The sequence below is a fragment of the Monodelphis domestica genome, chromosome 1 (genome assembly GCF_027887165.1).
Source record: "Monodelphis domestica isolate mMonDom1 chromosome 1, mMonDom1.pri, whole genome shotgun sequence".
Classification (NCBI taxonomy): domain Eukaryota; kingdom Metazoa; phylum Chordata; class Mammalia; order Didelphimorphia; family Didelphidae; genus Monodelphis; species Monodelphis domestica.
Genome location: NC_077227.1, coordinates 274,630,497 through 274,648,889, shown reverse-complemented (window position 1 = coordinate 274,648,889; position 18,393 = coordinate 274,630,497). Strand labels below are relative to the sequence as shown.

At 35.4% G+C, this 18,393-nt stretch overlaps 1 protein-coding gene across 3 annotated transcripts in view; it reads left to right on the top strand.

The window, feature by feature from the left end:
• ESR2 (estrogen receptor 2) overlaps positions 1 to 18,393 on the top strand; it is a 103,819-nt gene that overhangs the window by 23,931 nt on the left and 61,495 nt on the right. For 2 of the 3 annotated variants that reach the window (XM_007472992.2, XM_056810874.1), the window contains 2 exons: positions 8,083 to 8,261; positions 13,614 to 13,730. In XM_007472992.2, coding sequence (XP_007473054.1) covers positions 8,083 to 8,261; positions 13,614 to 13,730 — 296 coding nt within the window. The remainder of the gene's footprint in view (positions 1 to 8,082; positions 8,262 to 13,613; positions 13,731 to 18,393) is intronic. The other variant, XM_001377800.4, reaches the window with a different exon arrangement.

The following is an 18,393-nucleotide window of genomic DNA, read 5'->3' as shown; positions in this document are numbered from 1 at the left end:
TATTTTATGTATTTGTCTTGTCTCTTCTACTGGACGGTAGGGTTTTTTTGTTGTTGTTGGGTTTTTTTAAGCCCTTACCTTCCATCTTGGAATTAATACTGTGTATTGGTTCCAAGTCAAAAGACGGATAAGGGCTGGGCAATGGGGATTCAGTGACTTGCCCAGGGTCATACAACCAGGAAGTGTCTGAGTTCAAATTTGAACCCAGGACCTTCCATCTCTGGGTCTGGCTCTATATCCACTGAGCCACCTTGCTGCCCCCTGGACTATAGATTTTTTTAAAGTACAAGAACATATTCTTTTTATTCCATATCTCTAGTAGAGTATTGAGCACATAGTTGGTAGCCAATAAATGCTTTTATGGCTAATTTCAATAGTATATATTAACTTTCTAGGCAGTGAACTCTCATTAAAACAGTGTGTGTACATATATATATTAATTTATACATATATATGTATATGTATTATATATGACCTTATATAGTATATAATTATTTCATAGTTGTTTATATTATGTAATAGCCATCATATATAATATACACATATAATACATATAAATAATGTGTATATGTATTAAATACATTATTATGTCGAGAAAAGTACCTTAAGAAAAAGCTGCATAATCATGAGTTAGTCTTTTTTCATAATATAGTACTTGTAATTTTTTGATATACAATAACTCTTTTTCTTTTTTTAATTTTTAACTTTCATTTTTTGCAACCCTTACCCTCCATCTTAGACTCAATATTGTGTATTGGTTCTAAAGCAGAAAAGTGGAAAGGGCTAGGCAATGGGAATTAAGTGACTGACATAGGGATCACATAGCTAAGAAGTATGTGAGGTCCTATTTGAACCCAAAACCTTCCATCTCTGGGCCTTGTCTTCAATCCATTGGGCCTCCTACCTGTTCCCCATGCATGAACCCTTCAGAGCCTTAATTCCTTCCACTGGAAAATAAGAGTAAAATCAATATTATATAGTATCTCTCATATGGTATATGTTTTTTCAGTGGTTTTTTTTCCTGCCTGATTCTCCCTCTTGGGCTGGTTGATTTTTTTCCCTTTTTTTGACATGGTTGTCCTTTGACTATGTTATCTGAAAGGGAGGAACTCTGTAAAACCATGCCAGGCCTCTTCTGATTGGAAATATGTTATGAACCATCATATTCTGCTGTAAACTGAACAACCTATCTCTAGTCCTTTAGACTGAAAACTCTTGTTTCTTATAAGTATTATTATTTCAGCTTTCATATGTAATTTAAAGTTTATCATTTATCAGGAAGTGTCAAGTTCATCACCAGAGGGCTACTGTGAGGCCCACAAAATGTTTACCAAAATAAATAAAAATACAACACTACATTTGTTGGTGTTCAGTTGTGCCTGACTCTTTGTGATTTCATTTGGGGTTTTCTTGGCAAAGATACTGGATTGGTTTGCCATTTCCTTCTCTAGCTCATGTTACAGATGAGGAAACTAAGACCCACATAGTTAAATGACTTCTCCAGGGTTACACATGTAATAAGTATTTGAGGACAGATTTGGACTCAGGTTTTCCTGATTTCAGGCTCAGCACCATTCATTGTGCCATCTGGCTGCCTCAATCCAACAAAAATAATGTTAGTTTGTGGTTTTCGAAGTCAACATGAGGCCCAAAGGAATCTATTTCTATTTAGTTTGATGCCACTGAATTTAGACTTGGTTGTTGGTTGTTAGATTTTCATGGCAAATTTATCACATGAGTCCCCCAAACACAACTTGTAACTGTAAGACTGTCATTGGTCTTACGGATATCACTCCTATCACCTCCAAATAGCTTCTTGGAGATCCATAGCATTGTCTTCTTTTAGCATCGTATTGGAAGGTAAAGCCTGCAAATGAGAACTAGGCAAGCTTGGATCCAGTGAGCCAAGAATGGTTTGTGTGGTATATATGAACACACACAGCTACCACCACCAAAAGAATATTTAAATTCCTGTAATTCTGGTTTCTCTGATCTCTGAAATGCCCTTGAGATTCCTGCCCCTCTGCTCTCAGTGCGAGGAACATTGCTTTAGATGTCTAGCTGATTGTTTCTCCCCCAAAACATTCACTTCTGTTAAAGACTTGTTAAAAGATAGTGCTATGAATTATGATTTCCTTTTATTTTTTAAACTCAAAAGCTATGCATCACTGGTATTCCTATGTTAATTAGGCAGGCCAATTATCTCCATAATGCTTCAGTATTTGGAATTATATTTCCACTGAAAGTGACAGTGATATATGAATTCCATCTTTCATTCTAGTGGGAAAGGTGAAAAAATCAGGCTTTATTTTTCCTTTCTAAATTTTTTTTTGGACACAGGCCACATGGTAAAGTAGATAGAGTAAATTTGGACTAAAGATTCTTTCTTTATATTTAACAGCTGTGTGCTTTCGGCAAACTTTTAGACTATAAGCAATAGATGGATTAGGAATTCCCACACAGGAAAGGCACTGTGTATTGTACAAAGTAAAATAAAAAATAATTTATTACTTGGAGGAAGCATAGCACAAGGGTAAGAGAGCTAGATTTTGGATAAAAGGATTTAGGTTCAAATTCCAGGTCTGCCCCTTGCTACTTGAATGACTTTGGATAAGACATGTAACTTCTCTGTGAATCAGTTTGCTCATAAAGGAGATGTAGATGGTCTGTGAGGGTTCTTCCAGTTATAAGTCTATGAACTTGTACATTGCCAATAGCTAACTTAATTAATTTAGATTCTGTAGTTATTTTAATTTTTTTCTCAGCACAAATGACTTTATCTGGTTGTTTATATCGCACTGAAACTACTGAATGAGGCAAATGTCTGTCTGTATATTTCAATCAGTGTTGCTCCTGAGAGATAAAGTGATTTACTTGCATCTCTAATCGAAACAGAGAGGTAGTTATAAGTAGTTAAGTCAATTCAAATCACTTTATCAGCCCAACATGCAACTGTGTAGATAAATTAAATGTTGGATCGACTTTTTCACATTTAAACCTTCAGATTTTATTTGCTTTAGAAATCTCCTCAAGGAAAAGCAATTAAATAAGACAGACTCACAATATATGAGTCTTAATTAAAATTAGCATTCCAGGCTAAAATTGAGGTCTCTGTTATGGTTATTGCTTTCAAAGAGCAAAGATTAGATGCAAGTCATTTTTCTCCTGATGAAGATTTTTGAGTTTGCAACAGAGCTGTTTCCTTCTCAGCTTGGGTCCTTTGGCTTCAGCTTGTAATGAAATTGTAACTTGGTATTCATGAACCTTTATTTCCATAGCAACAATTATAGTAAAAGTATGACTTCAATGAAATATTAGGCATGAAGATTGAGAGAGGGAAAATTTTTATTTTACCATGAACCTCTGGACCAAAATAATACTGTAGACTTATAAAAACAGGTGAAGGTCTATTTATTTAGATATCATACAGAAGTATTGAAGCTTCCCTCAAGTTTTAATGATTCTGAGACATTCAAGTATAGGCGAATATATTTCTTCTATCAGTTACAACTTTGTAAGTGCTTATGGCTGTCTCCCCATGTAGATGTGACATTCCTATACATTTATCTAACCAAGATTCCTGATGACAAAAGATAAAATAGATAATTTTCAAATGGATGATAACAGCTTGCATTTCTTCTTTTGAAAAATCCTTGTTCAAATTTTTTTTTAACCTCTTACCTATTAGGGAATGGCTTTTATTCTTATATATTCTAGTTCATTGTGTGGTCTGTATAGCACTCTTTCTGGGATGCTCCCTCAATTTACATTCCCAGATTATATCCACAAGCTGTGTCTGCCACTTTGGGTTTTAGGAGTAATCCTGTGGTTCTCCTAAACTAATAGTACATGAGCCCTGATACAGTGTCAGTAGACACAAGTAGCTCATAGCAAAAGCAATTCCTTTGATGGCTTGGTAAGAACAATAGAAACAATAAATAAACAAAAGTTTGTGACAAACTCCTACAAATGTACACAAATAGAAAATGTCTGTGACTTGAGGAAGTCAGAGTCCTATATAAGCCTAAAATATTCAAAGTAGCACTTTTTAAGGCAGCATGAAAATGGAAACAAAACAGACACCTGCTGACTGAGGAATCATTGAACAAATTATGGTACATGAATGTGATGGAATATTACTACACCATAAGAAAAGATAAGCACAAAGAATCCAGAGAAGGCTGGGAAGACTTAAATTAACTGATATAGAATAGAGTGAAGTAAAGAGAATCAGGAAAACAATATGAACAGTGGCTATAATTTTTTTCACAATATAAAGATATATATATATATATATTTAGAATAAAGTTAAGGAAGAAAAATTGGAGAGAAAGAAAAAGGTTTGATATGCTTGAGAAACAGTGGTACAAAAATCACAAAATTACAAGACATTCATGAATATAGTCTTGCTTCCCTTCCTTAGGCAAATTGAAGTGATTTGTGTGGCCCGAGCCTGTCCCAAAATGTCAAAGGCAAGATGGAGGTCTTTGTTTCCTCCTTCCATTCCTTGAAGTCAGAATTCCCAGTCTGAAGCAGAACTGGCATTAAGAGTCAGATTCCAAAGAAAATGAGGGACCTTGTAGAAGGAATTACAACAGAAAGAAATGGAATGTTGTCATTATAGTGACCACACGTATTCCTTTAAAACTTTTAAAAAAATTATAAAGGTATTTTTTATCAATTACATGTAATAACAAATTTATACATGTTTTCCAAAGTTTTTTGATCCAAATTGTCTCTCTTCCTTCCCTCCTCCCAGAGCTGGCAAACAGTTTGATCTGGTATATACATGTGTTTTCATACAAAACATATTTCCACATAGATATTTTTGTAAAAAGTACAATCATATAAAACCAAAACCCCAAAGCAAAAACTCAATTAACTAAAGTGAAAAATTGCACACTTTGATCCGTATTCTGACTCCAATAATTCTTTCTCTGGAGGAGGATAGGATTCTTTGTCATAAATCCCTCAGAGTTGTCCTGGATCATCGGGTATTGCTAAGAGTAGCAAATTCTATCACAGTCATTCATTCCACAGTATTGCTATTACTGGATACAGTGTTTTCTGGTTCTGCTTATTTCATTCTTTATCAACTCATATAGGTCTTTCCAGTTCTTTCTGAAGTCATCCTGTTCATTTCATACAGCACAATAGTATTCCATCACCATCATTTACCACAATTTGTTCAGCCATTGCTCTAAATATTTTTGTACAAGTAAGTCCTTTACTTTTTTTCTTTTTATCTATTTGGGATATAGATGTTGTAGTAGTATTGTTGGATCAAAGGGTATACATTGTTTTATAGCCCTTTGGGCATAGTTCCCAACTGCCCTCCAGAATGGTTGGAGCAGTTCACAATTCCACCAGCAATGCATTAGTGTCCCAATTTTGCCACATCTTCTCCAACACTGATCATTTTCCTTTGCTGTCACATTGGCCAATCTGACAGATGTGAGGTGGTACCTTATCGGCCTTATTCCTGGAGAAGGTAAGAAAATATACCTCTCCTCTGGAAAAATAGGTTTATATGTATGGCATATTGTATGTACTATTAGATCAGTGTTGTGTTTTCTTAAACTGGTTTTTCCTTTGTATATATGTATATGTGTGCATGTATAAATGTATATGCATACACATACACATATATACATATATACATATATACACAGATATATAGAGATATTGATGTAGATATATGTGCATATATACATATATTAATAAATACAAATTTGGCTTGTTGGGGTGGGTAGGGGAGGATAATATATACAGAAATAAAGATGATGCAAAACCAAAAGTCATCAATAAAAATTATTAAGACAAAATAAAAGTGAAAGTTCCTATCTTAGGCAGGGTCACTTGGGAACATTTAGAGTAAGATACAGAAGATAAGGGACCTTCAGGTTTAGTGGAGGAATTACCCACATCAGTGAAATCCTCAATCCCTTGAAGTATTTTGCTTTGGATGCCATTATCATATTCCAAAGTTATCTTTTTCAGACCCTTAAAGTGATGGTGTGAATAGGGAAAAAACAATCCTGGCATTTTTGCCATTGTGGGCTTTGAAATGTATTATAATAAAAAAGAAGAGATTTAAAAGTCTTTTTATTCTCTCCATTTTGGAACTTTTATACATATCTTTTAATTAACTAATTAGTAATAACAAACATATATATATAAATAATTTTATAATTAATTATTCACAGGTATCTTTTTATGTCATCTCTATTATTTATTAGATTTCTCTCATCTCAGAGAGTTATCCCTTATTAAAAAGTATCAAGAAAGGGAAATAAATTCCATAAAACTAAACTTAAAAAAATCTGATGCCATATTCAGTGTCCAGCCTTCACTTATGTAATAAAGCCGAGAGATACGCATGTATTTTTAGTGATTTTTTTTTCTTTTAGCATTTATAGATGTTCTATCCTATAGCTGGGGGAAAACATTGAAAGGATAATGATGGGATTTCAGATTCATTGGAAGGTCCTACACTGTGATTTAGAGAATTAGATCAGAGTCTACGGCTTCTTTAAATCTTTTCAATTAAACACCTCTGACTGATGTCTTTCCAAGTTAAATATTGGTTATAGTGAGGCATTGTTCTGGGGTATAAAAGTAAAGCAAAAAACAACAACAAAAAAAACAAACAGCCCTTGTCCCTATGGACCTTATGTTTTACATACATAGTAAAAAGAAGTCAATTGATATAGCTTTTTGAGGTTTACCAAATATTTTACTCACAATAATCCCATGACTTTATCAGTGCAAATAGTGTTATCAGCAGTGTGCTGCTAAACATTTAACAACTGGCTCTCCAAACAAACAAACAAACAAAATGCACCTAATACTTTGTTCAATTTGTATTATAATTTCCCTTCCTTCCTCCCTCCCTCTCTATCCCTTTTCTCCCTTCCTCCCTCTCTCCTTCTCTCCTTCCTCCCTTCCTTCATCCCTCCCTTCTACTTTCTTTTTCTTTCCTTCCTTCCTTCCTTCCTTCCTTCCTTCCTTCCTTCCTTCCTTCCTTCCTTCCTTCCTTCCTTCCTTCCTTCCTTCCTTCCTTCCTTCCTTCCTTCCTTCCTTCCTTCCTTCCTTTCTTTCTTTCTTTCTTTCTTTCTTTCTTTCTTTCTTTCTTTCTTTCTTTCTTTCTTTCTTTCTTTCTTTCTTTCTTTCTTTCTTCTTACCTTCCTCTCTTACCTTCTGTCATTCTAAGACAGAAGAGCAGGAAGGGCTAGGCAGTAGAGGTTAAGTCACATAACTAGCCACCCTTCCATTACTTTCTTAAGTCTAGACAGTCTAGATGCAAATGCTGACACTGAAAATCTACCCCCTGGTTATTATGAACCAATCTAAGGTGACTCCAGAATACCTCTGCCTATTATCCTTATTTTATAGCTAAACTGAGACTTAGAGAGATTAAGTTCTTTGAACACGATCACATAGGAAAGAAGTATCAAAACTAGGATTTGAACTAGATTTTCTGATGACAATTCTAGTATACTGTGTTAATCTATAATTTAAACCATTGTAAACCTTTCCTGAAGTTATCATTATTTAAAGCCTGTAGTTATAAAATGAAAGCCTTTGTCTATTAAAGGGAATTCTAGGCATTATAAAGGAGTAATGAGATTTTTGCAGGTTATGTATGTAAAGGACTTTTTCAGCTTCCCTTGAAATCACTGTAGCAAAATAACTTCTGTAGATAATACCAGCTCTGAAAATGTGGTGTACAGGATACTTGTTTGGTTTTTATCTTTTGCCTAGACTGTTTTATGCAATGGTACAGTGAAAGCTACTCAATATGATTGTTAATGCTGTATCTTCACAATATAAGTCAGTTGGTAAAAACCCTTTGGATTTTGACTGCTCCAATAGTACAGTCAATTTTGCGGTCCACCTATATGTCATATTAACTGAAACCTATGTTACAGTCATCAAAGTGATCCACCCCCCTCTTAAGAATAAAGGAAAAAGAGAAAAAGTCACATAAATTGGCAATGAATGCTTGTGATGTCTGCCTTTTTGTCTTTCATATTTTTCTTTTGTTTCCTTTTATTTACTAATAAATATTTTCTTTGTAAGTAGAGAGACACTGAAAAGAAAAGTTAATGGAAACAGTTGTAACAGCCCCATTATCAATAGCCCGGGCTCAAAGAGGGATGCCCACTTCTGTGCTGTCTGCAGCGATTATGCCTCTGGTTACCATTATGGTGTGTGGTCGTGTGAAGGATGTAAGGCATTCTTTAAAAGGAGCATTCAAGGTATGAAAGCGTCTTTAGTTGTGTTTTTGGTTGTTTTAATTTTGTTTTTCCAGAGTTTATTATAAACATCTTTGCAGAGGGGACTTCATAAAATCTTTCAACTGGATCTGCATGGCCAAGAAATAAGTAGCAAGAGGTGGAGTTTACTAGTCTTTCAGGCTGGCCAAAGTTATTATGTTAAGTAATGAAACCTTGTTAGTGTGAAAGATGAAAGATATTTCCAATTTTTATTCTCATAACAGAGACATGGCATTGATAGAATTTCTTTTTTATCATGGGAAAGTTAAATATAATTTATGAAAATTATTATTTCAAGTCTCAGTCAAACTCAATTAGGTTCATTTTCTTTGAGAAGCTCTGATTTAAGGAAGTAAGGAAGGAAACAAGCATTTATTAAGTGCTATATGCCAGGTAACTGTGGTAAGCACTGGGAATACAAATATAAAGCTATAGAAAAATATTTCCTGTCCTCAATATCTATATTCTATATCCTAATGTAGGAAAATGGCATGCCAAAGGAGTTGAAAAGGTGGAGTCAGTGGGGTGGCAGAGGGAGAACATAATTGGTGAAAAGGTGTGATTTTGAACATATCAGTTACACATAATATCAGAACAGGGCCAGGAGGGTAATGAACGCTGGCCAGCCTGACTCTGTCACCAAATGGAGGCTTTAGAAGGAACTAAGCAATAGGAGGGTTGGGGTGAGCCTTAAAAGAGGAATATTCCATGGCAAACAGGTCACAGAGGTGAGTGGACATTTCAGAGTGCTCCAGCCATTGAATGAAATTCCAGAATGAAACAATAGAGGCATGATTTTGAAGCCCAGAAGATCAGAACAAGGCCAGGAGGACTGATTACATGGCATGCTTTTCCTTGAAACATTATTTAGAATAATTAACAAAGATAATTAACATAGATCAGATCTTAATGGAATAGCGAAGGGGAAATACTCATCTTTTTGGAGATGCAGTCAATCTTTCCAGTAAACAGGGTAGCAATTCCTGTAAAATCTATATCCAATTACTTATTATCTCAGAGAGGGAGGAAGGAAAGGATGGAGGGAAAGAATTTGGGATCCAACATTAAAAAAACAAAACATGTTTTTTATATGTAATTGTGGTACAAAATAAAAAATATTTTTGAAAGAACAAAAGAAATAGAGAAGCATTCAATGCCTTAAAAGGAAAATATTTAACCATATGAAATATTTTTATAATTGGACTAGACATTTTTTGTCCTATTTTGTAGGCTACCTTTTGCTATTTCTTTCTTTATTATTTACTTCCAACCTTTCTGCTTGTTTTTTTTTTTTAACTCTTACCTTCCTTCTTGGAATCAATACTGTGTATTGGTTCCAAGACAGAAGAGTGGTAAGGGCTAGGCAATGAGGGTCAAGTGACTTGCCCAGGGTCACACAGCTAGGAAGTGTCTGAGGTCACATTTGAATCTAGCACCTCCTGTCTCTAGGCCTGGCTCTCAATCCACTGAGCTACCCAGCTTCCCCCCTCTGCTTGTTTTTGAGACCATTTTTTTCTTTTCCTCAAAATCTAGAGCTACCTCTATCATTTGTAATTCAAATTTAAATGATATTCATTTCTTTGATCATCTATCTATTCCTTTTTTCCTTTACCTTCTCTGAGAAATAACTCACATCTATGTAGGGTATTTAAAAAGTTGTAGTGCTTTTATTTTTTTAATTTAAATTTATTAATTTTTAAGAACCTTTACCTTCCATCTTGAAATCAATACTGTGAATTGGTTCCAAGGCAGATGAGTGGTAAAGGCTAGGCAAAGGGAGTTAAGTGACTTGCCTGGGGTCACACATGTGTCCAAGGTCATATTTGAAACTAGGACCTCCTATCTCCTGGCTTGGCTTTCTATTCAATGAGTCACCTAGCTGCCCCTATGTTTTATATTTTTTCTTTTTTTCCCTTTTTTAAAAGCTCTTAGCTTTTGTCTTTGAATCATTCTGTGATCCAAGACAGAAGAACAGTAAAGACTAAGCACTGTGAATTAAGTGACTTGTCTAGGGTCACACAGATAGGAAGTATTTGAGTTCACATTTGAACCCAGGACCCTCTGTTTCTAGGCCTGACTCTCAATCCATTGAGCCACCTAAATGACCCCACAAAGTAGATATTTGTAAAGACAGAAGTGGAATAAAGAGGGAAGGACACTAAATAAGAAGGTATAAGATTCATTCCATCTTTCTCTTCTTTCTTTTCTTTCTCTGGTTTGATGTAAAGCCAGAGAAAGATGATTCAGAAGATTGATATATTAGACTGTATAATTATAAAATACCCAGAATTCTTATCTTCTGTCTCAGAATTGATATTAAGTCTTAGAACCAAGGCAGAAGAGGGATCAAGGTTGGGCACCTGGGGTAAATGACTTGCCAGGGTCACACAGCTTGGAAGTATCTGACACCAAATTCGAACCAGAACCACCTCCCCCCCCCCCATCTTCAGGCTTGTTACTCTCTCTACTGAGCCACCTAGATGCTCCTCTAGTGTCTCTTCCAGTTCTAAAATCCTGTGTCTGAAGTAACATATGGGAAAATTTTGCACTCGAAATAAATGTTTCATAGTGATAATATGATTTAATATTTTAAAGGAAAAATAAATTGCTACAATAAAAATCTTCCTATTGAATTTCTTTTTAGGGAACATAGCTGAATTAAAGGGAAGGACTGTCCTAGATTGTTAGACTGATATCTTTCTTTATGCAGAGAAAACAAGTCAAGAAACATTTATTAAAAGCCTACTATATGCCAATCAGCGAGTTAAATGCTGGGGATACACCAAAAAAAAAAAGGCTAAAAAGAATCCCAACCTTCAAGAGGCTCACTATCTAATGGGAAAGAAGAAATTTACATATATATGCATGTAATATTATATATATATATATATATATATATATATATATATATATATATATAGTCTGCCCCTGGCAGAACTGGACATCTCAAACCAAATGACTTATCATTTTAAATTAGTTTTTTATTAAATTATTTTTTCAATTAACAAGTAGGCTTCCAGTCTCCTCACCATCCTGGTCACCTGTCTTTTGATACTATTTTTTTCCCTATAAACTTGTTCATTTAATAATTTTAACTCATTACCTATCCCTGCCCCTAAACTCTCCCCTCTTCTTAACTTTCCTTTTACTATTGAGGACACCACCAACTTCCTGATCTTTAGACTCCCAATCACGGCTCACCTCCATGGCACCCTTTCTCATCCCCACATCTAATTTTGCAAAGGGCTGTTGATTTCATCTTGCTCCATCTCTTTCCCACTCTTCTTCTCTGACACTGCCACCCCCCTAGGGCAGGCGTCCATCAGCTCACGTCTGGACTATTGTTGATAGTTTGCTGGTTGGTTTCCCTGCCACAAGTCTCTACTCATTCCAGCCCATCTTCCACTGAGCTGTCAAAGTGGATCTTTTTTTTTAAGTTTTATTTTCATTTTATTTTTAATAACAAATTTCCACATATATTTTTCCAAAGTTATGTGATTCATGTTGTTTCCCTCTCTTCTTCCCTCCTCCCTCCCAGGGTTGACAAGCAATTCCACTGTATTATCACTCAAAATACATTTTCATATTATTCATTTTTGTAAGTAAAACCAAAACCCTAAATCCTATACCCAAATAAACAAGTGATAAATCATATGTTTTCATCTGTATTCCTATTCCAATAGTTCTTTCTCTAGAAGTGGATAGAATTCTTTTTCATAAATACCTCAAAATTGTCCTGGACAATTATATCACTGTAAATAGCAAAGTCTGTCACATTTGATTGTCCCACAACATTTCTCCTGGTTCTGCTTATTTTACTCTGCACCAGTTCATGCAGGTCTTTCCAAATCTTTCTGAAATTATTGTGTTCATCATTCCTTACAACACACTGGTATTCCATCACTGTTGTATACCACAATTTGTTCAGCCATTCCCCAATTAAAAGATATCTTTTTAGTTTCCAATTCTTTGCCACCACAAAAAGTATAGCTATAAATATTTTTCAAAGTGGATCGTCTTAAAGTACAGATCTGACTTTGTCACTCCACTACTCCATAAACTTCAGTGAGCTCTAGGACTAACTATAAAGCCCTTTGTTTGACATTCAAAGCCCTTCATGAGTTGGCTTCATATATTTCTGTTCTCTTTAAACCTTATTCACTCTCCTCTAACCTCCCATATACTCTGTAATCCAGTGAAAGTGGCTTTTTTCTTGCTTCTTTTTATTTTTTTAACCTCTACCTTCTCTCTTAAGATGAACACTAGGCAATTGGGATAAGTGACTTGCCCAGGGTCACACTGCTAGGAAGCATTTGAGACCAGATTTCAACCAAGGTCTTCCTGACTTCAGGAAGTGCTCTATCCACTATGTTGCCTAGCTGCCCCTTGTACATGGTTTTTTGCACAATATCTCCCCAATTTGACTGTGAGCTCTTTGAGTCAGGGATGACTGTCTTTTACCTTTCTTTGAATCTCTGGCACTTAGCACCATGCTTGGCATATAGTGGGTACTGGATAAATGCTTATTGACCCATAGAAACTATGCTATAAAGATAGTTAGATGTAGTTGAAATAGTCCTACTAATATTCCATTTAATGGACATGTAGGGTTTATTATGGCTCTGTTGCCTGGTTGGGAAACCTAACCACTATTTATGATATAATATATTCAAAATTCAAAAAGAGCACTCTGAAAAAGTTGGAGATTCTTTCAGCAGAAACAGTTTATTTGTCAAACTTTTCATTTGAGACATCCAGTTTCTTGACTTAGTTTTCATTAAGATTGTAGAAATTATTTGACCTTTTTTAAACCCTTTATCTGACCACTGTGAGCTCTCTACACATACATGCACACACACACCTACATATATATTTATTTTATATTGAAAAAGTAGGGAAGAAAGCTAAGCATGTAGGTGTACAACTTGATGGCTCTCTCAGTTTAGTTCCATGTATGAATAGGCTTAAGAGAGATTCCTGATGGTACCCATTTTTTTCAGAATAAAAGTAAGAATGCAGAGTCAGGGAATGGGAAATTTTAAGTCAGTTTACTTACAGCCAAGAACTTCAGGATATTTTAAATATTCTTGATCTTTGAACCTACATGTTTTTCTTTTACTTCAATGATATCACATGGTTTTTCCTTCATCCACATGCCAAAGATGCCAGAAGGCTTTTGGCCTTTTACTTGGCTGGAAGAGAGAGCAAAGGCTATGCTGAATTACTGGTGTTATTCACCAGAAGGTGAATAAACAAAATATTATAACCATAAACTTACTTCTTTCTGTTTTTTATTTTAATTTTAATTTTCTTTCTTTCCGGATTTTTTAATAGGACATAATGATTATATTTGTCCAGCTACAAATCAGTGCACAATTGACAAGAATCGACGCAAAAGTTGCCAGGCCTGTAGACTTCGGAAATGTTATGAAGTTGGAATGATGAAATGTGGTGAGCTTGCATTCCTTGTTTATGGTATTCTGTTCACCTAGGGTTTTTTCATAAACTATATTATTTCATGCTATTATATCTCTAATATGCATATAATCATATATAAGAATATATTATTATATCATCTAATATAATTACCTATTCCATAAGAATATATAATTATATACTATATAACCATATAATTAACTATATTATTTCTATACTGTAGGTAACTAAATTCAACTTTTAATGAAATCATAAGTTGATCAATGATCAATGAAAATTCACCAGTTAATTGTAGTCTATGATATTAAGTACAAATAACTGAATTCAACTTATAGTGAAACCTAAAATTTATCATAAGTGGACATGGGTGATGGAGAATGGAGAAAAGGAAGGTAGGCTCCATTGATTGTTAAGAATCTAGAAAGGTTTTGATTAGCTGTTCCATGATTTGGCAGGATTTTGGCCAAGCCTAAGATGGCAAAGGTAGGGAGGACTGTGAAGGAATTAAACATGTTTTGATGTGAGTCTGATGAAAGAAGGTACTCTTTGTCTTGAACATCAACAAAGGATTTAGAATTTCTTCTTGAAAATAATGTTCCTTTCCTTCCTTTCTCACCCACCCCTGCATGTTGCTATTCCGTTGTGTCTGACTCTCCATGTCTCTGTGGACTGTACTGCCCGTGGAGTTTTCTTGGAAAACACTCTCGTGTGGTTTGCCATTTTCTTCTCCAGAGGATTAAGACAAATGGAATTTAAGTAACTTGTTCAGTGTCACACAGGTAGTAAGTGTCTGAGGCTGGATTAGCTATGCAAATTTAGTGAAACGTTTATTAGTTGCAAAGCACTGGGCTAGATGCTCTCTGTTGTCAGGTGGGGATGGAAGGATGATAATGATATGTATACAAAAATACAAATATGATATGTATACAAATATGAATCAGAGGAGGTAATTTAAGGCCAACTCGGTAGAATTAGGGAAACTCACAGATTTTCAGAAGTAGAAATGAGGTGAAGATATATTCCATGCGTGGAAGACAATTAGTACAAATGTGTGGAGGCAATAGAGGAGGTATTTCATTCTGAAAGTAGCTAGTAGCCCCTTTTGGCCACAGCAGAATGTACGAATTCTCATTATAATGGACATTTATATAGGACTTTAAAATTTCAAAACATTTCATGTTTCTTCTTTGAACCTCACAACAGTGCTCTGTGGTTGATACTACAGATATTCAAATGAGGAAACTGAGGCTAAGCTAATTAACTTGAGATAATTAAGCAGCTACTATGTGACACACTATGCTTAGAGCTGAGGATACAAAGAAAATCAAATTATAGTCTCTGCTCTCAAGGAGTTCCTAGTCTAATGGAGAAGTAGACAGATAAAAAATTATGTACAAACAACATATAGACAGGATAGATTGCAGATAGTCACAGAGGGAAGGCACTAAGATTAAGGAGGATTTGAATAGGCTTCTTGAAGACGGTGGAACATCAGGGAAAGTTAGGTAGCACAATGGATAGAGTGCCAGGCCTAGAATGGGAAAGTCCTGAATTCAAATTTGGCCTCAGATTGTGTGACCCTGGGAAAGTTATTTAACACTTTGCCTAGCCCTTGCCCTTCTGTATTGGAGTTGTTACTAAGACAGAAAATAAAGTTTTTTTTTAAAGGGATGTCAACTGGTAATTGAAAGAAGCTGGAGAACCTGGGATGTAAAGATGAGAAGGGAGAGGGTTCCAGACATGGGGGACAGCCAGTGAAAATGTTCAGAGTCTGGAGATAGAATCCTGAGGGACACCAAAGTTGCTAAATATCAGAGCATATAAAATGCAAAAAGACAGAAAGGGTAGGAAGGTATCAAGTTATGGAGGACTTTATAAATCAAGTGGTGGATTTTATATTTGATAATGGAGGCAATAGGGAGCCACTGGAAGGGATTAAACAGAAAGGTGACACATGGTCAGTCTAGGCTGAGTGAACTGAAATGCAGAGAGATTCCAGATAAGGAAGAGCAACCATCAGACTACAGGAGCAGTCCAGCAGGAGGTGATGATACATATTAAGTGATTTCCTTGTGGTCCAAAAGTATATGTCAGAGGTAGAACTTGAACTCAGATCTTTCTGACTCTAAATCCATTCTGGAAAGCTCAGTTAAAGTAGTGGAAGGGTTTAAATGCAAACTAAAGACTTCATATTTATCCTTGGGTCAATGGAATATTTTCTTCTTCTTCTTTATAATTTTAAAACCTTTACCTTTTGTCTTGGAGTCAATACTGTGTATTGGCTCCAAGGCACAAGAGTGGTAAGGGCTAGGCAATGGGGGTTAAGTGACTTGCCCAGGGTTATACAGCTGGGACGTGTCTGAGGCAAGATTTGAACCCAGGACCTCCTGTCTCCAGGCCTGGCTCTCAGTCCACTGGGCTACCTGGCTGCCTCCTCAATGGAATATTTTCAAGAGGAAGAATGAAATTGTCAGAACTTTAATTTAACTTAATTGAATTTTAAATTAAATTAAATAAATTTAAAAGAATTTAATTTAATTTTAAGGTTATTTTGTTGTAGTGTAGAAGATGGATTGATGAAGGAGAAAGACTTGAGGCAGGGAGATCAATGATGAGGCTATTAGAGTAGTCTGGTGTCATCCAATCAAGAAGCCTTTATGAAATGCCTACTATATGTCAGGCACTGTACTAAGAGCTGGGGACACAAGGAAAAGCAAATGACAATTCCTGACCTCAAGGAATTTACAATCTAATGATGGTGAGGGCAACTATATGAACAAGAGGAGGGGTATGTGAGCAATGTCATGGAGAGAAAATGGACAAGACCTGGAGATTGCTTGGATATAGGCAATGAGGGAGAGGCCAGGATCAATGATCATGCCAAGCTTACAAACCCAGGTGCCTGGAAGAGTGGCAGGGACTTAAGAGGAACACTCAGTTTGATTTTAGACACGCTGTTCCTTTTCAGGTGGAGGTGATATGGGAAAGCAGTTCAGAAGAGAAAATCTGAACTCATGGAAGAATAACACCAGGGTAGAAAGCGAATAAAAGGATCACTTTGGTACTCCTTTGTGTCCGAACTGAGAAGAGACTGATCTGACAGTTTAAGACCTCAGCAGTATTGCACCAAAAATGAGAATGTTGTAAAAAACAAAGCCTAAGCCAGGCATGGTGGTTAGTTAGTACCAAGCGTCTTTGCTACTGAAGAAACTTCTTGTTGTTTAGTCATTCATTTGTGTCTGATTCTTTATGACCATAGCTATCCATGAGTTTTACATGGCAAGGATACTGGAGTTGTTTGCTATTTCTTTCTCCAGTGGATCCTTTTGTCAGGCTATTGGAGGTTAAGTGATTTGCCCAGGAACCCACAGATTGGAAGTGTCTAAGGAGAAACTTGGAAGCAAATGAAATTCTCAACAAAAAGAAGATAATTAAATTAACTGTAGTACTCTGAAATAAATGGAATACTATGGTATCAGACAGACAAGTGCCAGAAATACACAAAAAGTAGTTATCTTAATAGGATCCTCTCAACAACTCTCTAAGGCAGGTTTCTGTAACTAGATTCTTTATTAATGAAGTTTCTTTTTTGGTATAAGTAAATATACTTTAGAAGAAGATTTTAATTTCTAGTGTAACAGATTCACAGTGTTGGAAAAATCTGAAATGAAGGGGCTGAACATTGATCTCTAGTGTCTGTTAAGCTTCTATATATACTATATATACTATATATCCTATATAATACTATATATTTACTATATGTGCTATATAATTATATAATACGTGATATAGTAAATACTACTACTATATATAATATATCATATAATCACAGTAATCGATACTTATTACATCTTCCTTGTTTGCAAAGTCCTTTATATAAATTATCTCATTTTATTCTCACAACACTTGAAATAGGTACAATAAGTATTATTATCTCTTTTTTTTTTTTACAGATTAGGAAAAAGACTTAGAGAGATTAAGTAATTGACCTATGCTAATATGGCTGGTATGATGAGAAGTGGAGTTTAAACCCAAGTCTTCTTGATACCAAGACCACTGATCAACCAATATGAACTCCCTTAGTTTCCTTTCTTTCAGCTTCAGAATTTTTCATTATCTTCTTGCCCTCGTCCCTGAACGAGTATCCCCTCCTCCCTGCCAAGGCTAATGCTTGCACATGTGCCTTTGATCATATATTTTCCAGCCTCCTGCTTGGCCTTGTTAATAGTAATCATCTTTCCTCCCTCTTGTGTTTTCTTTCTTTCTTTCTTTCTTTCTTTCTTTCTTTCTTTCTTTCTTTCTTTCTTTCTTTCTTTCTTTCTTTCTTTCTTTCTTTCTTTCTTTCTTTCTTTCTTTCTTTCTTTCTTTCTTTCTTTCTTTCTTTCTTTCTTTCTTTCTTTCTTTCTCTGTCTATAAAAATGCTCGGATCTTAATCATTTAAAAAAAGGAGCAAACTCATAAAAATCTCCCCTAAGGTCTGCTATTCCCTCTAACTAGTAGACTATTTCTCTTTCTTTTCAAAGTCAAACTAGCCTACTAATGGTTTTCTGGCTTCTAGTCTCCCCCCCCCCCCCAATACACCCTCCACACAGCTGCCAAAATAAGATTGCTTGAAGTATTGTAGTCCTAAGGCAACAGTCTGACTATATTATTTCCCTCTCCTCCCATTTTACCTAAT